This window comes from Camelus ferus, chromosome 3 (genome assembly GCF_009834535.1).
Source record: "Camelus ferus isolate YT-003-E chromosome 3, BCGSAC_Cfer_1.0, whole genome shotgun sequence".
NCBI classification, from domain to species: domain Eukaryota; kingdom Metazoa; phylum Chordata; class Mammalia; order Artiodactyla; family Camelidae; genus Camelus; species Camelus ferus.
Window position 1 is genome coordinate 99,524,979 of NC_045698.1, and position 22,619 is coordinate 99,547,597.

A 22,619-nucleotide genomic window follows, 5' to 3' on the forward strand; every position below is an offset into this window, starting at 1 on the left:
TCTGAGAAGGGGCTGAGTGGTGTCGGGGGATAGAGGGAAATAGATGGAGAGATGGAAGGTGCATTAGAAAGGCGGAGGCAAGTCCTGTAACAGATGGAAGTCTGCAGAGGTCAAAGGAATGCGTTTCGTGCAATGTCCACCCATCTAGTGAAAATAAGGAAACCGCCAAGGGCTTTTGTGTTTGCCTTCAAGCCTGTATGCGTCTGTCTGCGCGTGAAACCCCGTTTTAGGGGCCCCAGGGCTGCAGAGTTTTTGTACACTGGGCTGGTCAGATGAACCTCCCCCACTTCGCAGTTTTGTTGTCCATCTGTTACAAATACACCGTGGTGTAGGGGAGAGCTTGCCAGAGGAGTTAGCAGCACCTGGCAGGATTTAGCTTCATAAGAAAGTGAAGCTTTCCTCCACTGGTTCTAAGGTCATCCTAGAGTCACCACAAGGGCCAGGAAGCCCTCCCCCCCACCCTACCCCACCCCTTTGTCCCGCCAGAGCTTGGCTACTCATTTCCATTTGGCGAGTGATCTTTGACAAACTTGGCACCTTGCTGGGTGAGGACGTGGCGGGGGGCGGGGTGTGAAGACATAAACACACGAGAAACGGCAGTCCTGTGTATATTTAACAATATATATTTATATATATTTTCTAGATCAGTACATTCAGTTTTTAACTTGCTTTTTCTTCACAAACAGAAGAACTCTTACAATAGTAGACTTTCTAAAATAAATACTATTAAAATAGAGCTTCAAAATAAATATTCTATACAAAGAAAACCTTCTGTGGTAACTTTTGTTGTGGGGTGAGAAGGGGTTACAGTGAAGAGGGAAAAAATGTGCTGGGATGGGACCCTTGGACAGCTTTTCTGTTTGTAACACGAAACCAAACGGCGGGGCAGCAAGAAGAGAAAGCGAGATAAGACATCACATGGAGTTACCCACAGCAAAAAATGGCAGCGTAAGATGTGTCAACTGTCACAGTCAGCAGAGGGCAAGAAAATGCTCACCGAAGGCATGAACCAGAAGGCGGGTGCAGACTGCGGGATGGGATGCCCTAGTGACTTGTACTGTGCAGAGTCGCATGGCCCACACCCCACTGGACATCTGCTGGGGCAGCACGGGAGATCGGGAAGCTTCGCGGTGATGTGATCTGGGTGCTGATCCCAACCCACGCTTTCCAGTGGGACTCATCCTGAGCCAACTGGGCCTCGCTCCATGTACAACGGGGACATGCACAGACCCCAGAAGGCTGGAAGGACCAGGCGTGTCGCGTGAAATTCTCCCACCTGTCAGCTGTGAAGGGCCCGTATCAACAGCAGGGACTGTGAGAAGCCTCTGTTGCACCTCATCATCTATCTGTGAGGGTGTGGCTCTCCCAGACCCAGTTCCCAGGGTGCTTGGGCCTTCAGACCCACTCTCGAGGGAAAGTGGCTGTGGCCCCTTAGGACAGGGGTCCTGGACCCAGCCTTGTGGACCCCACCTCAGTTCCAGGCCAGGCAGAACCACCAGCCACCCCAGGTTGAACAGAAGTGGGAATCAGCTGGCACTTTTCTAAAAAGGTCAAGACGAGGCCTCATCCAGCCAAGCAAGCCACTGGTGACAGCAAACACCATCAGCCGGAAGCCGCCCAGAAACGTGTTGTTGTTTCTGAGAGCTTGGTCCCTTCATTGGCCCTCGGCTGGTCCCCGGGGGCCACAGGCAAGCCAGTTTTCTTTTGCTTTTTTCTGCCAAGAAGCCGAGAAAAACATGCTGAGGGACTGCTGTGCAACAGAGCTGGGAGAACCGAAGCTGAGCGCACAGGACACGGGGAGTAATGCAGACATCCATCTAGCAGGCTAAATGCGAACCAAAGAGAGAAAGCCAAAACGGGGGAAGGGAAGAAAATAAGAAACCCAAAACCCAGAAAAATCCGTGTTTACAACTATATACACAAAAAGTCAGGGTTCAGGAGGCTATTCGCCAGGAAACAGGGTCTATGTAGACAGACGGTGGGGTGTGTGTGTGTGTGTGTGTGTGTGTTTGTGTACACAGCTTATGTAAATCAACTCTCCACAGAATGGGCAGGTAGAACACCAAGATCACCAAAGTGCAACTTGCCACTGGGTCAAGTTTCCCATGGAGACTTTTGAGGGAGGGGCTTTGGGAAAAGTTCTGAGGCTTCACCCAGAGTGGACGTGTGCCCTCTCTTTTGGGGCATAACCTCCGCACATCTGTTCTGAGGAAAATATCTCCAGTCCCTTCAGCACACATCTGATACATTCAATTAGGATAAGTGGTTGGCTGAACGTGTGTTTCTACCATCCCCTCTGATTTGTGCAAGAGTGTCCGTACATCCATGGCGACCGTGGCAAGGGTAGCTGCGTGAATCAGCCTTAGAAAACGCAGATGCACTGTTTCATATTCGCCTTTTACAAGCTAGCAAATGTTATATAAATAAAGCCTAAAATAAAAAGACCCTCCCCTCCTTTCCTCCAGTCAATAAATACCTGTGGTTACAATTAACTTAGTCTAAATCATAAGATGTTACTACTAGTCTTCAAGAAGGAAAAAAAAAAAAAAAAGTCCTTGAGAAGCACTGGGTGCCTGACCATCACAGCTACCTGCCTCCTCTTTGCCTTCTTCCCGGAGGCACTTCTGTTCCTACAGAACAAACTGGAAATGCTACGAACTCTGTGCCTAGTGCCTTCCCAGTATCACCTGGTGTAGCTTTTCTGACCCAGGCCACTTTCTCTCATGGGAGGTCAGGGCAGGGGAGGCAGGCACAAAATACCACATGAAGCAAACCCCCCCACACAATAGCTGGGGAGGAAGGACCAGACACATTACAGCTTTTGCATGCAACAAGTACCTACCCACTGGACGAGCTGCACTTTCTGAGTCCTTTAGCACCTTGAGAGAAAGAGTTGCTACGTCTTTGGGGGCTGTTGGGAGGGGCTCGTGTGGCCACACACAGAAGCAGGGCTCAATCCCAAGAAGCCCCTGGAGATTCTTTCCCCCGCCCGCACTCGTTCTGACTCCGCCTCCAGGGCTTCCTGACACTAAAATAGACTTTTTTCCATCATCTGTCTATTTACATGAAAGATACAGACACGGTACACAGAAGGCTACGACAGCAAGCAGCAGAATCAGGAGAGAGGAAACCCCCACCCAGCTCGCCTCACTGTCACTCTGCCAAGGAGAGGTGCTGCCTCTCTTCACTGCTGTTAAAATCTTCTTCTTGGTGGGGAGGGGGATGGTGCTCCTTGAGGTTGCTCGCCCCCCAGATTTTGAAATCAGCCCTTCCTGGGGGTGGCCCAAAAAGAAGTGTTTTATTATTATTATTTTTTAACACCGTTAGCATCTGGTTTAATGATTCTATAAAAACATAATGACTGGATCCAGAGACCACAGCCTCAGACTCATTGGCAAAATGCTATTTGGTCTCGCGTTTGCCGCCCCCAGCCTTCTCTACCCGTAAAGTTTCTGGCAAGGATCTGGGTAGAGAGGACTTGGGACATGTAGCGGGCAGGTGAGTCTGTGCCTTGGTATGAACCGAAGGACAGTGTTATGAGTGGAACACCCCCGAGAGTTAGCGAGGAAGCTGGAAGGGAGGACATGTATTGTACAGTGGTTCCTAAATCCATCCGTGGCTCCGGGGAGGCAGAGTGAGGAACGAGGCCCGGACTCACTGGCCGGCCTCTGTTCTCGGGGGGCTCCCACATATATACAACGGGGACCGCCAGGGTCTACACCTTCCCCACGATGTCGGAACAAACCGGGGTGGAGGCTGGGAGGAGAAGAAGGTATAGACGTCAAGACTCCAAGGGTCTTCTTCAAAGGTTCCCTGGCCACTCAGTTACTGATTCCTCCCAGGCAGCCAAAGAGAATGAAAAAGAGCGGGGAGAGAGGGAGGGAGGGAGGAGGAGGGCTGGGAGGCATTCAAAGCAGCTGCAACTTCCGGATATGTGTCCACATCTGTGTTCCATCTTCTGCAAAAGAAAAATCGCCCCCAAACCACACCACACCCCTGCCACTGTCTGTTTCACACAAAGTTCCAGGACCCTGAAAAACCCCCCAAAGTTCTTCTTCATCCTTTTGGGGGAAGAGAAGGGTGGGTGATGGTGGTCTCTGTTTCTTCGGAAGCTGGGGGTGGGGAGTGTGCAGACTAGCAAGGTCAGCCTCAGGATGCTAAAACCTCTGGTCTCGCTGCGGTGGTTATCTCAGGTGTCAGAAGGGAACCGAGTTTCCAGGGGAAATGCCGGGGCTTCGACCCCGAGTGTCAGAAAGGCTTGTCGGGTCTGCTGGCCTTGGCGTCCCCGGCGGCCGCCTTGCAGATGACGCTGTTCGTATGCTTGCAGCGGCACCCAGGGCGGCGCAGGCGGTCGTAGCCGCGTTGGGCCAGCTTCACGCAGCCGGTGGCCGGCAGGTAGCAGAGCAGGCAGGGCAGCACCAGGGAGAGGGCGCCCATGAAGGACCAGCGGGCGCAGCAGTTTGAATGGGAGCAGGAGCAGGGGTGGTCGGCGCAGGAGCCCTCATCGTCCTCGTTGGTGCAGTGGTAGAAGACGCCCTGCACCAGGCACATGCAGGTGCCGTAGTTGACGAGGGTCTGGGCTGAGCACAGGCACTCCTGGTTGCAGACCCAGCAGGAGGGCAACGTCCGGGGGGACGCGCACTCCTTGCACTTACACTTCCCGCAGGCCTCGCACAGCAAGAAGTGCTTGTCCAGCTCCAGGGGGATGGCCGGGCCTTTGAGGTCCAGCGGCTTGCAGTGGACTGCCTTGGGCTGGATGCGCACGGCCCTCGGGGAGGCCTGGTCGGCCACGGGTGGTGGGGCCATGTGGTCTAAGAGCCGCTGGTCAGAGGATGTGCTGCTGCTGCTGCTCACAGAGCTGGGGCGCCCGCTGAAGGAGATCCAGTGGTGGGTGACATCCTGGTCACAGCGGGCAGGCGTTGGGGCCAGCTCTGGGGCTCCACCCCGGGTCCGCTTGGGGCCGGTGGGGGGCGCCAGGCCAGGGTTGTCTATGTAGTCATTCTCCACATGGCTGGTCTTCATCTGGTCGATGGGGAGGATGGTGAGTGGGTGCTGCAGCCTGCTGTGGGCCATACGGCTGTCCAGAAGGGGCTGGACCATGACTGAGCTGGGAGTCAAGGGGACGCTTTGTGGGATCGGGGGCTCCATGGGGCCGAGGTCCTGGGCTGCGCCGAGAATAGGCTTCTAGGGGCCCTGGGGGAGTGGAGGAACGGAAGAGAATGGATTCCAGGCATCAGTATGCGGCCTGTTAACACCTACCCATCCCCAAACGAAATAAGAACCGGGCTTCCATTGGTGGACTCTCCAGCATTAAGGCTTAGATGATTAACAATGACAACAGCAGTAATAGTAGGTGGTAGAAATAACTTATTTAGCACTTACTATATGCTAGGGACTCTTCTAAGCACTGTATTTATTAAGTCATTGACTTCACAATAATCCTAAAACGTAACTACTATTATTATTATTCCTTTTCTAGTTACAGAAAACTAATGTTTCAAGTATCTTGTCCAAAGTCACACAAAACCATCAGTAGCAGAGCTAGGCTAAAACCTGGGCCGTCCGAGTTCATTCTTAAAATCTCCATGGGACATGCTCCTGATTTCAGATGTAGCGTAACAGTGCTAAACACAGGCTCTGGAATCAGATCCAAGTTCAAATTCTCACTTCTGCCTAGCAGTATTGCTGTGAATAAGGTTCTTTCACCTCTGTGCCTTAGTTTTATCATCTGTAAAATGGGTTCTGGTGAGGATTCAATGAGAAAATGCATATCCAAGACCTAGCATCTTGCCTGGCACGCAGCACGTACTCTGTAATTTATCACCATCCCAGAGAGCAAGTCTAGATTTCCTGAGCGCTAATAAGCATGACGTGCCAAGCATTGTACCGAGTGCTGAGGATGTGGTGACCAGGACAGGCAGCCTGTGTATGCTCCCATTGAGTTTATCAGCTGGATAAACAAAAGCCTTTATTTCAGATAGTCACAAGAGAAGGAAGAGCTGTATCTGATGCCTGCACGTCCAGGATATTAACTGATTACCACCACTTCTAAGAGCAGCAACCTCCAGAGGCTAATAACCCCTGGGTAGGTGCGCTTCTGACAACTTGGTTGGGAAATCCTCCCGAGGGGCACTCACATCACCCATTTCCAAGTGCTGAGCTGAACATTCAGCCTAAATGCTATTTACTAGAATAGCTAAGCCAACCCTGGATCAGTTTCTAATTTCACTGAGAGAGTGCAATTTTAAGTTGGAATCCGGCCAGAGATTCAACTGCAGTGCCTGACACGGAACCCCAGGAAGTCACTTAAATCAAAGAGCGGAAACGGCTTGGTTCAAATTTAGAAAGTGCACATTGTTTTCTATTAGAAGTGCCATTTCCTTGCCTGCTGACCTTTACATTCAGAATTCGGCTGGAGATCAATTTAAAGAAATAGCAGCAGAGGCCAAGACCTCTGCGCAAGGGGACATGATTTGGAATCCCAGAGAAAGATTAGACTCTGGGAAGATTCCGCTGGTTTTGGGGGTGGGGAACAGAACAGATAACCAGGGTGCGGACAGAAGTGGAAGAGGACCACCTCTGAAAAAAAAAAAAAAAAAAAAAAAAAAGACCACTGGACTAATGTGCCATAGGGTGGGGTTTTGGTAAATGCTTTTTCAAGTTGCTAAGGATGTTGGATGTTCTAATTCAGAGCTGACCCTGTACCTCTGCTGTTAGGTTAATCTCACCTCAAAGGTGATGCCTAAGATGGGGATGTGGATAGTTTTCCACTTCCAGTTCTAACCCCAAATCCTTCCAGACATGGGACACAGCTGGTCATCCCAATATCCCAGTCACAGAAGACACCTGGCTCTAGGTGACTCATCCATACTTCCCAATGTCTATAGTAAGGACGGAAGAGAGGGGAAAAAAAAGGGCACTCAGGACAACTCCGTGTTATACTTCCCCTGCTTGGAAACAACAGTTTGATCAGAAATGGTTAAATTGCTGAGGAAGGGTTTCCTTAGATGCTTTCCAAGCTATCTGAAATAAAGAGCTGGGGCTGATGCAAAGTTGATGCAGGGAATAAGAGGGTGCTTGTTCACAAGTTTCTCATCTAGGGGATGTCATCCAGGATACTGCAAAATGCAGAAAAGGCATTAAGTCTCTTCTGTTAAGGTTCAGTGCTCAGTCAACTGGTATTTCCCCTTCACAAAAGGCATGAACTATTGACTTTGCACCCACAGCCCTGCCTACTTAAAAGATGCTGGTATTTCTGTGCATATTTCTGCCCATCTTGGAGAATGTCTGCCTGGGGGGAGCCTGCTTCCTGCCTCTATGTTCCCTCCAGCTGACAGGAGACCATCATCTTCAACGAAGGAGACTTTCCCATGGCAGAGTTAGCCTTAAGAGTCTGGTAGGTCTGCCAGCAAGAAATAGTCATTTGTCAAGGCAGCCTCCTTTGGGGACTCTGGGGTCAGGGCTGAATGGGGGGGTGGGGGGTGTCAGTTAAGCATTTATGGAGAGGAGTTTTTCCAAGGATCAGGCTGGCCACAGGGCAGAACTTCAGGGAATGCTACCCCAGGCCACTTATTCTTTGCGGAGGTTCCAAAGTCTGGCTTCTAGAATAAATGGATTTGGGGTCAAGAGAACAGGGTTAGGAGTCCCGAGTCCCAGCCCTTTGCCTGGAGGAAAAGGTGTGACTAGGCATAAGAATGGAAAATGCTGACAGAGGCACAGGGTAAGACTCTGGCACCAGTCACGAGGTGCCTCAGCTGGAATCCCCACCCCGGAAAGACGATGCGATTCCCTTATTCCAGAAGCTCAGGTCACAAATACTCAGGGTCCTGCCAGCAAAATGTCAGTGGCAGTTTGAAGGCAGTATTGCCCCATGTAGTTGGGCTTTTGTCTCTCAGGACCAGGATTGGGACTTGCCATGTGTGGGGAAAAAATAATGGTACTCCCTCCCCCAAAGAGATTATCCACTCTCCTCCTCCCAGTTCTATTCCTGGGGTTCTTTAAAAACAGGCACACTTTCTATGGATGAAGCCAAGGACACGGGCAACGGTTGGGGATTTTAATAGGCCCTGGAACCACAGGCAGATTCAAGGAAAAAGTCCCATGGAAGAGTCCCACCAGGAAGCCAGGGTGGGAGCAGCGCCTGCAGGCATCAACGATATTGGCATTAGCAGGCTCCCATCACCCAGGGCAGGGCGGGTGGGCACAGCTGTCAACATCTGGGTCCACAGTCAGGGCCAGACACGGCAGGTGGGAGCTTGGTCCGCAATGACTCAGCTCTCCTGGGACATGCTGCATCCAAGATGGTACCAGCAGGCATATTCTCAAATGCATCTTCTCTATTATAACCATGATGTAGGATTCCTTCCGGCCACCCGCTCAGCAAAAACCATCAGCTGGCTCAGAGCTGTACCGCTCCAACCTTCTCGGGCCTCATGGCCTCACCTCCCAATTAGCCAGACCCTTCACAGTAGGATTGAATTCATTTGGCTGACAAGAAAAACAACTTCCCAATCACCTGCTTGATAACCCCTCAGCACAGTCAAATGAAGTCTCAAAAACCCCCAATCCTCAATGGGTTTAGAAGCTCAATCTCTACTCCCCGGGACACACCCACCCTCCAGTCTGAGCAATGCCGACGAACTTAAGTGCAGTTTAATATGTACTTTCTGTTTCCCCTGCAAGGAAGGAAGAGATTTATAATATAAATAGGAGAGAGGAGGCTTTGCCTCATTTTTGGCTGTTGGGGAGACTGATGGCCAATTTGGAAGATTATGAACAGAGAAACAAAGCCAGCACTCCACTTAGCCGGAGAAGCACCTCTATCAAATTTTAGGTGGCAGCCTTGTGGGTTAGCATGAAGAAGGAAACTTTTACCTCCACGTCAACCTTCCAGTAATAATAATTAATAAGTATGGGAGCAGCTAATACTTATGAAACATTTCATGGTGTCAGGTTCTATGCTAAATCTTCAATGATTTTCTCCTTTAATCCTCACCATCACCTTGAAAGATAAAACCCATTTTGCAGAGGAAGAAACGGAAGAACAAAGGGTCATAGAGTCGGCAAGTGATCAGGGTGGGATTCAAACCCAGACAGCAGAGGCTGTAACTTCAGCCCTGACTTGCAGGAACTTCTGGGTATTCATGGAAGGGCACGAAAGCACCGTTTTCCTTCACAGCCACGAACTCCACCAGTCTCCCCCATCTGCCACTAGCCCTCAGGGAACCTCACTAGGCCATCTTCAGGCTCTTCACCAAACCAGCAGGGAAATGCAGCCAGACAGGGCTGACGTCAGACTGGCCCCTAGTCAGGGGAATTTTCAGTGTGGAGAGCGGAGGCTGGGGGGTTGAAATCTGTCATTAAAGGAAGGCTCAGAGCTCAAGGTATCTTCCCTTCCAATTCAGTTTTCTTTGCCAGCCCTCCTGTCACTTCATACAACCCCACTTTAGTGGTTTCATTTTTAGCTTTCTGAAGTGGAATGGGTCTCACTTGTAGGATCCCACCACAAAGCAGCCCCTCAAAGGAATCCCCTCTCCTCCCACCTATAAAGCTGAATTTAAGGGTCCCTTGGGCATGTTCATGGATGGGGCTTCTTGGTCCAGGTCTGTGGGGAAGGGGAGGAGGGGTCAGGGTAAGAGGAAGCCAGAAGAAGAGCATCCTAGAATATGGAATCAGCAGGATATTAAAAAGCCTAGTGCACACAGCCCCGTATCGGCAGCTCGGGTCTGTGAGCCTGCTACTGCACATGTACCTGCGGGGAGGGGCTGAGCATCAAGGCGGCACACAGCTCAATCCAGGCTGGCTGAAAAGAATCAAGAGGCACGTTAAATGTCCGCTCCACCCATCCACCCTTTCCCCTGGACTCCCCCCCGGGGAGAGGAGTTGGGAAATATTAGGAAAACCTAACAGTTGTACTCTGAAAACTACAGGTCAGCTGATGCCAGACTGGCAAGAGGCTCTGAATGACCGGGCAGTTTCTGCACTGCCCATTCAGTCCCAGCAGGTGATTTCAGGGAAGGTTATTTAACCCTTTAACAGCTCAGAGCAAAAGGTCTCTAGGCTGCCAGGGAGCCCTCCCACCACTATCTCCCACTGTCACTGGGTTCTTTGTGACAACATCCCAGTTTAGGTCACTAAGCTCCAACCAAATACTATTGCTTAGAAAAGACTTTAAAAGGCGGGAGGAGGGAGGAGGGATGGCAGGGACTTGTCTTCCCTGTACCCTGCTGAGGAAGACCGTCTCTGCCTCTCTGCGGAGAATAAAGCATTTAGGCAGCTGGATTTGTCCTGAGCTGACCTCTGGCCAGAATCTGTCAGAGATCACAAAAGAAAACAGCTGCATTTCCTCACTGTGTCCTATCACCAGTTATCAGTTCCCAACCCTCTTCTCTTCTTCCACAACCAGTCAGCTAAACCCCAAAGCCTCAGTGCAAGGGTGAGTGGGAGAGGTCTTGCTGTACGTATTAGCTCTGGGCTATTCTAACCAGCTACAAATTTGGGCTTTGATCTATTACCCTCATAATTGTTGTCTGCTCGGATTCCCCAAAAGAGAGATTATACAAGTCAAGAGGGAGAAGAGAATGGGGGCTAGAAGCAGCCAGTTAACTGCTGGGACATTTGAGGAGCTATTGGCCCACATCAAAGTTTGGGGGGTGGAGGAAACCTAAACCCCAGTGGAGGACCCCTCTCACTAACACCAAGATCGTTTTATTTATCTCACCACCCTCCACTAAAAAATGGGCTTATAATAATAGATTTTAGCTTACTCTTGGGATGAGGCAGGAAATTACTCCCCCTTCCCCCCCACCAGAAAAAGAAAGACAAGGGAAGCCACTCTTCTGCAAATGGCCACCTGCCCCAGAAGGGCCCCTTCCCTCCTCCGCTAGATCCAGCACATCTGTGCTCCCTCCCCAGTGCCCTTGCTTCCTCCACTGACTGTCCTTGGAAAGAACAATCATGATCACAGCTGAACGGTGAAGCCTCTTAAACCCAGCCACATGTCCCGGATACATCCCCAGCCTTGTCAGCTGTCCGGATCTGCAGGGAGGCCCGAGGCTCCTGAGAGCCAAGAATCCTCCCGCATCAGGCAACACCCCACATCTCCCGTGGTGGAAGTGGCTTCCTTACAACCAGGCCATCCTACTAGGCACCCAGCAGTAACAAGGGGTCCGGGCACTGCCCTGCACACTTGCTGGCTGCTCAGCCATAGCCCCTTGGGAGGGGTTTCTTCTCCCCACTCTGCAGATGCGGGGACTAAGGCCCAAGTTTAGTACATTTCCTAGCCAGTCCCCTGCTCTGGCTGAGCCCCCACCTTGGTCTAGAAGATGTGAAACCGTTTTCAGGATGTTGCCCTTCCTCACTTTCTTCCTCTGGCTATTTTGAACAAGCAAAAATATATTTCAATGAGTCACTGCTTTCCCTTATGTCAGGTAGACCCAGGTTGCCCGTGAGATGTAAGCTTGGAAGCTTCTCCACTCTTGCGATTCCTCCTTAAAAATCTGGTCATGTCAACATCCCAAATCAAAATTTTCAACTATCGCCCTAGATCCAGAGGTTTTCCTCACAAGGGAACTTCTACCTTGGTAGGGGCCGGATGACAGACACACTGGATTCAGAACCAAATTGAATGCCGTAACTTTCTAAGAACATTGAACTTCTCTGAAAAGAGGGGACTCCTTTCTAAACCTTCCAGTACTAACACCTGGGCCTTACTCAAGAGGATGACCTGGGGAAAGAAAAATGCTTGTGGGGGCCCAAAACTGCAGGCTGGAAGATGTCACACCAAGGGACTAACATAATAGCATCGGGAACTGGAAGGGAATTCCACACATGTGATCCCAAAGGCTTAAACCCCAGAGCAACGTACCTCAAGGGCCACTTCTGGAGGTGTTAATGGGTGTTTTTTCCTCCCTTAATTTTAAAAATCACTGACTTTCAAATTTTGCACTGAAAGGCGGCCTTCATTTGTTATTCAAGTCAGCCAAACCTCTGGGCAGAGGCAACGTCAGGTTTACCAGAGTGGGGGATGGAATTCCAAAGAGCCTCATCTCTCCACCTATTCTGGAAGGATGAAAACAAAAATGACATCTGCGAGCTCCAAACGTCCCCAACCCCCAGCCCCCAGCCCCTGCCCTGCTTTAACCAGGAATTATTCTAGTGCATATGCTTTGTCGCCTCCCACCAAGCCCCACCAAAGCTTCAAAGAGACGCTGCCATCTCAGGAGGCAATCTGGGAAAGGTCATGGGACTGGGCAGGAGAGCATTTATACTCCACAGAAAGGGGACTGACCCCCCCGCTCCCCAGTTCAGAATCTGAAAGGGAAGATAACCAAGAGATGTCTTTAAAGGTCTTCTTCATCCAAGCTGACCAACGTTTGTCCATCAAGGTTTCAGCAACCCATCACCAAAATGACCCCTACCCAGTACTGGCCGCAAAGCTCAGTTGGTCAGGGTGTGCACTGCTCAGGTTAGGATTCGTCTGGAACCTTCTGGCAAGTGAGGACCTTCTCAAGGGCTGGGAAAGAGGAAATTCGATTTCATACTGGACATGTATCACCCTTCTTATGAGAGAAAAAGAGAGCTAGAGAGATGGGGTTGTGGGAGAGTCGATGGCAGCCCTCTCTTTCTTTCCTGGTCTGCCCCACACCCACTCACTAAGAGAAAAAAAGATGAAAATTTCAGATGTTTAGGCTCCATTCGCGTGAAGATCCAGAGAACTCTAAACATTGTGAAATCACCAGTGCAACTGGGTAGGGCATCAGGCCAGACCAAGCTTATTAAGAGATTGATAAACCTACATTTCCTAAATGCTGTGGGCCTTCACCGTCCAGCTCTGTATCCCCCAGAGGCTCAGAGAGACTGGAGAGCCTCAGTCAGCTAACCAGACAGACATGCACTTGCTGCCGCCCCTCCCTAAACTGGAGAGAATCATGCCACTGGTTTGGGAGCAAGAAAGAGGGGGTTCCCACTGGGTCTGGGCACCCCACTGAACCCAACCCACACCCTTCCTTTCAATACCAACCATGCTGGGGCCTCCCCGAGCTTGATGCGCCAGAAGGCAGCCTTCTGCCCTCAGCCAGGCCTGGCAATATGGATACCCATCCAGCAGCTGGTGATTGAGGCAGCCAGTAGTTCTCCCCTTTGCCCTCCAGGCAGCCCTTCCAGCACAGTTCGCTTCTCCCATCCATCGCTGGAGCCATCAAGCCAAGCAACCGTTTCCCACCCCTCTTGCCTCCTCTGCCCACAACTCCCAGCCCCCAATCAAAGAGAATTGAGAAACCGTCTTCTTGCACAAGAGCAGCTACTGTCTAAATGCTTTTTGATCGTCTGCATGGAGGGCGAACTGGGCACAGCCCTGGCCCCAGTGATGGAGCCAAGCTCCAGCTGCCCTGCCTGGCCAAACCCGCCCTCACCCCCCTTCATTGCCCCCGTAGCCTTGGCGATTCAGAATTTTCAGAACGTACCGTCTCTATCCTTTTCTCTTCTCGGTGATGTCAACCCTGGTACCACCAAGAAGGAAGGAGGGAAAGCGGGAGCCTTATCTCTCCTACGCACGCAACCTCTTCCTCCAGCTCCCACACGCCCGGCGTTATGTAAACGCACCTTCAGCCCCCACCACAGCCCCTGAGCGGCCCGGGGCCCCCGGGGCCTGGCACAGCTCGGTGCCCAGGGATAGGGAGATACGAGGAGGCCAAGGAGCCTCGGGTCCTGCAGAGGCCGGGGAAGGGAAAGGCAACTGCAAGGCAGTTGCACAGCATAAAATGCGGCAGCAGAGCAAAGGTCAGACGGCGAGGAACCGCCTCGCCAAAGAGAGAGAGAGAAAAAATGCCCAGTCCCAGGCCAGCCCCGCGCTGACCATCGAGGGGGAGGCAAAAGGGAAGAAAACCCAGTCCGTCACGGCTCCAGGGGGGAACGCAAAACCTACGTCGAGCATAGGCCGCTGCTGCGGGCTGGGGAGATCTACGGCAGAGCTGGCACCGTGGGCAGCGAGCCCGGGGTGGGCGAGCCGCCCAGGGGGAGGGCGCCCGCCGGACCCAAAAGGTGACTCCTGACGGAGCCCAGAGCCTCCTATTCCAGCGCCCGAGGCGAGTGGTGGCAGGAAGAAAGAGGCCAAGCCAGAGGCAAACTCCCGGGACACGCTCGGGGCTTCCGACACTCAGAGAGCGGGGAAACCCGTCTTGGCAATGCCCGGGGGTCGGGAACGCCGGTGCCAGGCTGTGAACACCCCGGCGCCGTGCCGGCCCAGCCGAGGGCGTCAGGGAGCTGCGGCGCACCGCAGCAGCTCCAGGAGGCGCAAGGAGAGGGAAGGAACACTGAGGAGCGCCTAGAATTAGCGCACCATTTGCCCCAGCCCGAGGGGGAGTCGCTTCGCGGCTCCGTGGATGGCAGCTTCACATCCCGAAACCTGCCAGCGACTTACTTTGAGAAGACGCAGAGTCACGAGCATTGCTCTACTTCTGTGTAAATCTCCGAACCCGAGCGGGTCAGACTGCCGCGGTCCTAGCAGACGCCGGCTGGAGGAACCCGCACGGTTCCCTGCGCTCCGCAGCGCCAGCTCCGCGCTGTCAGCTCCTCTCGCTGCCTCCGCGGCGGTGTTGCAACCACTGCCTGGGAAAATGGCTTTTTTATGAATGGGAGGGAAGGGAGCTCCAGTGCGCACGCGCGCCGCTCGCGATTCTATGAATGGGTGGGCACAAGAGACCCCGCGCGCGCATGCGCCGCGCTCCTTTTTTTATGAATGGGGGGCCGGAAAAGAACTTAACCCGTGATTGCTGGGGCTGGCTCTCGCTCCTCCAGGGGCCGTCGTTCTTTTACAAAGAGGGGTGAGGTTGTTGTTGCTTTTTTTTTTTTTTTCCCTTTTATGAATGGAGGGCGGCGGCGACTGCTGCAGCTGGCTCAGCTGCGCGGGCTGTACCCCCTCCCAGGCTACGAGAGGAGGTAAAGGCCACCTTCACGCCACTGCGGGCCTGGGCTGGAACCGTCAGTGTTGCTGGGGGGCGGGGGGCACTGCGGCCTCGGATCCTGGGCTGAGAGCCGGGTGGGAGAGGACACACCTAGATCTAGGGATCTCTACCCGCCGCAGGCAGTAGGGAAGGCGGGCAGGGGGAACGGGAAGACCCCTGCTGGGGGCCTTCTCTTTCTCTAGACTAGGGGCGTCGGGGGGAGGGGTCTTGAAGCCGTGTTTACCAAAAATTAAGAAAATGTCAAACGTTCATATCAAAGAAGGGCGGAGCGGGGGTTGCTGAATGAATCTGGTTCCTTTCCTGAGTCTCCCTGGAGTGAGTGCAGACCACCCCTCCCCCCATTTCTTGGGTGTGGACGACGACAGGGCCGAGGCCTCTTCCGGCTCCAGTACCCCCCGGGGCGATACTGGCTACTCAGCGAGAGACCCGGCTCTAGCTTGGCAGCGCCCTCCTTCCCCACCCCTCCACCCCCGCCCCAATGTAACGTCCGCAGTGCCCCGGCGTCCGCCCGCCCTCTACTGCCCTGGCTAGTGCTCCCCTCTCCACCCCCGTGCTTCTCCCAGCCCTCACAGGACATGGGCCTGAGGAGGCTCTGTCCACCGTAGGCCACGGCCCTTTACTGCTGTAGGCGCCTCTCCCCAGCCATCCCGGCTAGCGCCCCTCCGGGGAAGCGGGAGCGGCCGAGAATTGGCCAGGTGGATGGGTGGAGCCGGCTGCGCCGAGGATGCTGCCGGGGTGGCCACGGGATTAAATAACAACAGGGCTCTTGAGCCGCAGAGGAAATGGAAATGGCCGGGATCTTTTCTTTGCAGTTAATGATGGGGCGGCGGGGGCGGGGGGGGGGGAGCGCATCAGCCCTGGCCCGTGAAAAGAAAAGCCCCCGCCATTAGGCCTGACTCCGGGAAGGCGAGGAGCCCTCGCAGCAGGCCCAGCCCCGCCCAGGAACGGAGGAGGCTGTAGCCTCCGGGGAGTCCTGGGTAGGGGGTGGCTTTGATGCGGGGATAAGAGCTGGGTCAGGGCCTGAATCCCCTGTGAAGGTTTGTCTTGCTGGTGTTCTCGCTTCACCGGGAAGTTGTGAGGCTGTCTTTTTCTTCCTACGCCACATAAGACTGCGCTTGGCTGTTGTCAGTGGAGCCGATAAAAGGCTTCGAGCCCAGGCCAGAGGTCTGGCCTTGGGCAGGAGCTGGGGCTGGGGCTCTGAGGACAGGCAGCGGGAGGGACATTTTGCAAAGCCAGACCAGAACCCACGGTCACCGGGTCTAGTCTAAAATGGCTTCTCGCTACTCAAACGCACCTTTGCAGTGTGATTTACTTACTCAGCTCCTGGAGGGCAGACAGGCCCTCCCCCATGAAACCCCAGCCTTCCTTTCAGGACCAAGACCTTACTTAAAGCTTAGAGAAAAACTCTTTACTAGGACAACAGACTGTTTTACTGTTGTTCACGTCTTCTCTTTGCAGATATGAAAACTCAGTATCATTATTCCTGTTTGTCAGATGTAGAAATTGAGGCTAAGGATCCTGCACCTGATCAATGAAAGAGCTAATTGAGGTGCTGATTTTCTAGATCTTTACAACCCAGATCTTTCTGCTTTGCTGCCACCTCCTCTCCACATCACAAACCTGAAAACGTGTTTCTTGCAAGACACTGAAGCATGTTAAGCAAGGAAAGTTGGAGCAGTAGTTTTCCAGGCAGTGGTGGCTTATGGGCTTTTCTCGAACAATGAAAATGATGGGAATAAACAAATCCTTACTAAACTATGGAAGAAAGTCAAGATGGGGTCAGGCGGTGGGGGGGGTGGTGTTGCTGTTCGCTTTCCTTTATTAGAGGAATTAGCCAAGAGATAGTGTTCCTTCCATTCCTGGTCTTTTCTCAGTTTTCCTGAAGGAGGAATGAGGAGACCCCAGCTCTGGTGGGGATGGTGGGACCATGAAAGGAGCCCCCAGTCTTGAGCTGGGAGGAGCCTCTGATGCCTGACCAGATGACTCAGTGTCTAGGAGGGCACTGGGGACCATATTCTCTTCCTACTTGGGACCTAAAGAGAAGAGAGGTTTGGGGGCAACTGTTATGAGAAATCCATCCACCCGTTCATTCATTCATTCATTCATTCACATATTCTGCGCTGGAGTCTGCCCTGACTCTGGGGACTCCTGGTAAGAGACAGATAGCCCTCCCTCCTCTGGTGAAGCTCACAATTACGGAAGACAGACAGACTATGCAATCTGAGTCTATGATAAGTGCAAGGAGGGAGATGGAAGCAGGATCTGAGGGTATGGGGAAAGCCAGGAAGGACTGATTTTAATTTGGGCATCAGGGAGTCTCTTTCTGAGAGGGGCCTATGGTTCTGAGTTGAGACTTGGAGACTGGGAAGGAGTGACCTGAAGGAGGTTGAAGAGACAGGGAGAGGGAGCCCAGGGGGAGGCCCTGTGTGGGACAAGCCTGATGTGAAGGTACCTACGGGAAGTCTCTGTGGCCACAGCTTGGCGAGCAAGGTTGAGATCGGCCAGTGAGGAGCTCAGATACTGTCCTCTTAAGGGTTTTAAGCAGGGTCGAGACATACTCTGATTTGTGTTTTAACCTTTTCCACAGCCCAGGGGCCAGTGGTTGGGGGAGAGGGGACAGAGTGAAAGATGATGGGTGAATGCAAAGCACGTGTTCCTTCACAGCTTGGTGATACCACCCTCATTCTTTGGACTGAGTTGTCACTTGGCCTGTGCTACGTATTCTTCCTGTTTCCTATGATTTTGTGTATTCCAGAGCTGCTCAGTTTCTTCCCCAGGTATAGCTTTTCTGCAAGAGGCAGATCCTATGACCCTTGCATTCCTGCCCATGCTGATTACAGCCCTTTCACCCCAACCTCGGTGTAAACGTCTGCACCCCTACCAGATCGTGGTCGGCGCGTCCCGTGGCTTCAGTTCTGGGCTTTGCCCTCTTCTTAAGGTGGGAGCTGATACAGTGGGAAAGAGGAGAGGCAGGAATTCTAATTCAATGGCAGGTGTTTATGGAGTACGTACTGTGGGCCATTCCTGGGCTTGGCCTGTTTTCATATGTCATGTTGCTTTAAAAAGCTGTGCTCTGGGTCTTATCTTCCCTCCTTTTCAGATGAGAAGTCAGAGGCTCTATTTTAAGTATTTATTAATTCCACAAAACATTATTTTACACTTCCTGTGCATCAGACACAGTGCCAGGTGTTGGATTTACAGTAATAAAAGAGAGAGATGCTGGTTTTGCCCTTACAGAGCTTACAGTCTGTGATGACACCATGGTGTCACCTATAATCTTCATCAGCAACCTCATTCATTTCTGTAGTCAATTGACCTTTCTCATCCTTATCTCAAATATGAAGCACTGGAAGCCAAGCCCCCCCAACCCAGATAGACTACCTGCCCCCACCTCTATAGGAACTCTGGAACTGCCATTGTTTATATAGTCGGGAGGGGAGATAGATATTAAAGAAATAATTGATTAAACTGTGATTTAATTACAGTTAACATCGGTGGTGCGTTAGAGAGAGTACAGAGAGCAGAAGAAGGGGCACAGCCTGGGGGCCCTAGAGAAATGTCCCTGCTGTCCTCATCTGCAGAATGCAGCCTCAGCCAGGCCAGGGGTGGCAGAAGGCCCAGAAGCAGGAAGGAGTTTTGGGGAGTGCTGATGGAACCGAGGATAGCCAAGGGGATGTGTCAGACCTGAAGTTAGAACTCTGTCTGGCACTAGCCCCTAGGCTTTCTGGCTCAATTGTGTTCAGGGTTGTAGCTTTGGAGGCTGGAGAGTTTGAAAGACAGATGTGCACTCAGCACAGATTGCTGGGGTTCAGTCACATCCTTAGAAGCTCCACAGCCTTGGACAAATTATTCAAACTGTATGTGCCTCAGTTTCCTCTTCTGTAATATGAAAACTATTAGTAGTACTTATCAGAAAGGGCTGAGTGGAACTGGAATGGAATAATGCACATAAAGCACCCAGAACAGCATCCGGAACATTCTAAGTGCAGGGTACCTGTTAACATGATTATTCAACATACCTAGCCATTGGGATGCAGGGACTGAGTTAGAATTCTAAGAGGTGTCCATTTATCTGGGTGCATCAAAACCTCAAAAAGAGAAAACATTCTAAAATGCAAGCAAAGTTTTCTTTATTAAGAAATAGTTAAAACAATAATACAGTGCTATCATTGCTGCTTTAACTAGTGCAGTTTTTGCAGGACCAAGTGCGAATTTTCCATGGTATGGCTGGGTGCCTAAAATAGTTCACAGAAGAGTTGATTTTAGATGCTTGGATGTCAGTGGTAGATTCCGTGATGTAATGATGGGAATGACGATGCTCTTGTATCAGTATGGAGGAGAGGTCAGTATGGAGGAGGGGTAGGTGTTAAACAGTTGGTGACTTTGTGTAATTCTGTCTGTCTGTCTGTCTGTCTGTCTATCTATTTATTTAATGGAGGTACTGGGGGTTGAACCCAGGACTTCCTGCATGCTAAGCATGTGCTCTACCACTGAGCCATACCCTCCCGCTTTAACATTAAAAATAATTGATTAATTTAAATGGCAGTACTAGGTGTGTAAATCTTAATCTCTTCAAACCCCTATTGTAAAAAGGGGGCTGGTCATCATATATGCTTCAAGGGATTATATGAGCCCTAAAGGGAATGATGTTTTTCAAGCAACTTAGCTCAGAGCAAAGTGCACAGCTAGTTTTGAGGTCCTGTAATTGCTCTGTATGATGGGAATTTTAAAGATTTTAGTTTGGTTGTGATAATACAGGTCAGTAGCTTCCTCTTCCCCATTCTTCTTGCAAGACCCTTCCTTGGTTTTCACTCTACGCTGAACAGGGCAGTGGAATGTTATGCAAAAGAAGCTTTCCTGAAGACCTCATGTGGTCCAGAGTGATTTCCTCATAGGTGTGACTGTAACGTCAGATTTGCATTGTTTCAGCTTTGGCTACTGAATCAAGATTTTTATGAATGTATTTACATGGCCCAGTGCAAATTTGCATTAAGTTCAAATTCACATCAAATGAAGCACACACTGCTCATTTCAGATAGGAGAGCGAAATCCGGAGCAACCACTGAGAGCCCTGAGTAGGAAGAGAATAAGAAGTAGAAAGTAAGAGATCACGAGTAGCATTCTTGGTCCTTGCTTGCAGGTCACAGGAATTGCCTGGGCATCTTGAAAACTCAGGTGATACAGTGGTTGGTGAGCTCTAACTTTGGGAACAGACAGATTTAGATTTTGCCCAAAGACTGCTGCAGAATTGTTGATGGATCTCAGGTGAGTTCCTGATTCTTCAGACTCTTCGATCTTGTGTATTTAATGGGCGTGATAATTCCTACTCCGTAGGGTGGTTCAATAAATACCTCATAAATGTCTGTGTCCCTCATTCAACAGAATGGGAACCCTGGGAGAAGCACAGTGATAAGGAGTGGATGTTTGGACTCTGCAGGGATCAGCAGCTTTCTGGAGGCTGAACTTGGCTTTCATATTCCATGAGCGAGATGGGGGCCACGCCCTTCCATCTGACTTGATGGTGTGCTTTGGGCCACACTTTCTCCCCTGGCCTCTATTCATGCCACTTCATTTCATCAATCATTCATTTACTTATTCATTCAGCCAGTATTTAAGCACCTTCTAGGTACCAGGTACCATCGGAGGCCCTGAGGGTACAACAGTGAATAAGTTATGGGAGTCCCTTGCTTTTGTACAGCTTAGTCTAATGAAAGGAACAAATAATGAAAAGGAATCACCCAAATAATAACAGAATTTCAGATGGTGGTCAAATCCATGAAGTGAATAATAAAGAGAGGCGTCAGCAATTGGAGGGAGGACCTTTAGGGAAGTCAGGGAGCCTCTCTGGAAAGTCTGAAGGCCGAGGAGCAAGGAGCCTTGCAAATTCCAGGACGGAGGGCACAGTGAGCACCAAGAGCAGGGAAGGCGTGAACTGGTGTATTCCGGGAACACTGACACCTTGGGCCTGAGGCTGGACGTGTTCATCTCTGCTTGAGGATGTTCTGGCCTCCCTAGCTGCCTTGCACCACCCCAGGGCTGGCTGGACTCCGGACTCTGGAATACACAGCCAAGTGCACCAGCCTCAGGCCCTTGGGGAAGAACTTACAACCATCCTGAGCCTGTTTATCACCTGCCAAAGAGCCCTTGGAAGGCACAGGCTCTTTCTCAAAACTAATTTTTACAGAGCCATGTACAAAGCAATTCAACTGGGCAGGATTTTTTTTTTCTTAGAGTAATCCTTTCATTGAAGTATCACATTTTAGTCAAGCCATATGAAATTGCCAGTATTCAGTGACTTTGCATGTACAAAGTGGCAATTTCATGTGATTCAACATAAATAATATTCAGAAAAGTGTACAAAGCAGAAGTGTATAATTGAGTGAATTTTCACAAAGTGAACATGACTGTGGAAACAGCATGTATGTCACCAAAAAAAAGTTACTAGATTCTGGAAGCCCCACTGATGCTCTTCCCATCCCAGACCACCACCATGCCCCACCTCCACCCATATTTTGACTTTTAGCAAATACAGATTAATGTAACCTATTAAAAAAATCTTTCTATGAAGGGAATTATACAGTAGATACTTTTTTCTTAGTGAGATTCATCTGTATTGTTGTGTGTAGCTGTACTTTCTTTTTTGTTGCCCTATAATATTCCAGTTTATGACTATATGACCCTATGTTTATTCGTTCTACTCGATGGACATTTAGATTGTTCCCAGCAGTTGATTTTAAGAATACTGCTTCTCTGAACCTTCTTGAACGTGGCTCTTGTTGAACACATATTTACATATCTGTGGATATAAACTGAGGCCTGGGTCTGTTAGTATTTCCAAAGTGGTTGTACTAATTCACACTCTCTGCCTTGCTTTATCCAATGCCTCCTTGCTGCCTAGCTCTTGGGCCAGGTTCAATGTAAAGAATGAATATGGAGGTAGTAGTAGGGAGGGTACAAGACACAATTCATGGGATGAATCTCAGTCTGTGTACTGATTGAGCGCACAAGTCCTAGAGCAGGTAGGCCTGGGTACGATTGTTACTCAGCTCGTCTGTTTACCTCTGCCTCTGTGACCTTGGGCGTGTCACCCAACATCACTAAGCCTCAGGTCCTTCCTCTACAAAATGTCTTAAGTACAGTAGCTCTTATCTCATGGGGCCTTTCACTCATTCTTTTACTAGAGAAATGTTTTTGGAAGGCCTACTGTGTGCTGGGCTCTGTTCTGGGCACTGAGGATTCAAGGGTGAGCAAGATAGGTGAGACTTTGCCCTCATGGAATATATGTTCTAGTTAGGGAAGACAGAGAATAGCAGAGCAAACAGAAAATTAAGATAATTTCAGATAGCAATACATGATGCGGAGGCAATAAAACAGGGTTCTGTGATCGAGCAGTGGAGTGAGGGTGGGAGGGGAATCAGTTGTGTGGCTGAGCTGAGACCCAAAAGACCAGAATGAGACAGCCATGCGTGGATCTGAGGGACGAGCACTCCACACAGAAGGGCTAGCTTGTGCAAAGGCCCTGAGGTAGGAACAAGCTTGGTGTCTATGAGTTGCAGAAAGAATGTAGATGCTGCTGGAGCTAACTGACTGAGGGGGAGGGCTGTTTGAGATGAGGCAGCAGAAATAGTTCAGGTAGAGCCTTGAAGGCCATGGTAA

The 22,619-nt window shown here is 50.9% G+C and overlaps 1 protein-coding gene and 1 long non-coding RNA gene across 9 annotated transcripts in view; one reads left to right on the forward strand and one right to left on the reverse strand.

The window, feature by feature from the left end:
• Positions 1-595: 595 nt before the first annotated feature.
• On the reverse strand, positions 596-14,611 carry SPRY4 (sprouty RTK signaling antagonist 4). Of its 8 annotated transcripts, none has more exons than XM_032477012.1 (4): positions 14,420-14,611; positions 11,867-12,055; positions 9,752-9,802; positions 596-5,193 (listed from the first exon to the last, which is right to left on the reverse strand). In XM_032477012.1, the coding sequence occupies exon 4, from the start codon at positions 5,146-5,148 to the stop codon at positions 4,249-4,251; it is 900 nt and encodes a 299-aa protein (XP_032332903.1). In that variant the 5' UTR covers positions 5,149-5,193; positions 9,752-9,802; positions 11,867-12,055; positions 14,420-14,611; the 3' UTR covers positions 596-4,248. The 8 variants fall into 8 exon arrangements, with proteins under 8 accessions (XP_032332903.1, XP_032332901.1, XP_032332904.1 ...); XM_032477010.1 differs by having other exon boundaries at positions 11,867-12,060; XM_032477013.1 differs by lacking the exon at positions 14,420-14,611 and adding an exon at positions 13,464-14,390.
• Positions 14,612-14,862: 251 nt separating this feature from the next.
• LOC116662746 overlaps positions 14,863-22,619 on the forward strand; it is a 41,665-nt gene continuing 33,908 nt past the window's right edge. The window contains exon 1 of the long non-coding RNA XR_004318762.1: positions 14,863-14,937. This is a non-coding gene — a long non-coding RNA (uncharacterized LOC116662746). The remainder of the gene's footprint in view (positions 14,938-22,619) is intronic.

Coding starts and splice junctions, on each gene's coding strand:
- SPRY4 (XM_006184367.3), bottom strand. CDS start 5,148: ATGGAGCCCCCGATCCCACAAAGCGTCCCCTTGACTCCCAGCTCAGTC.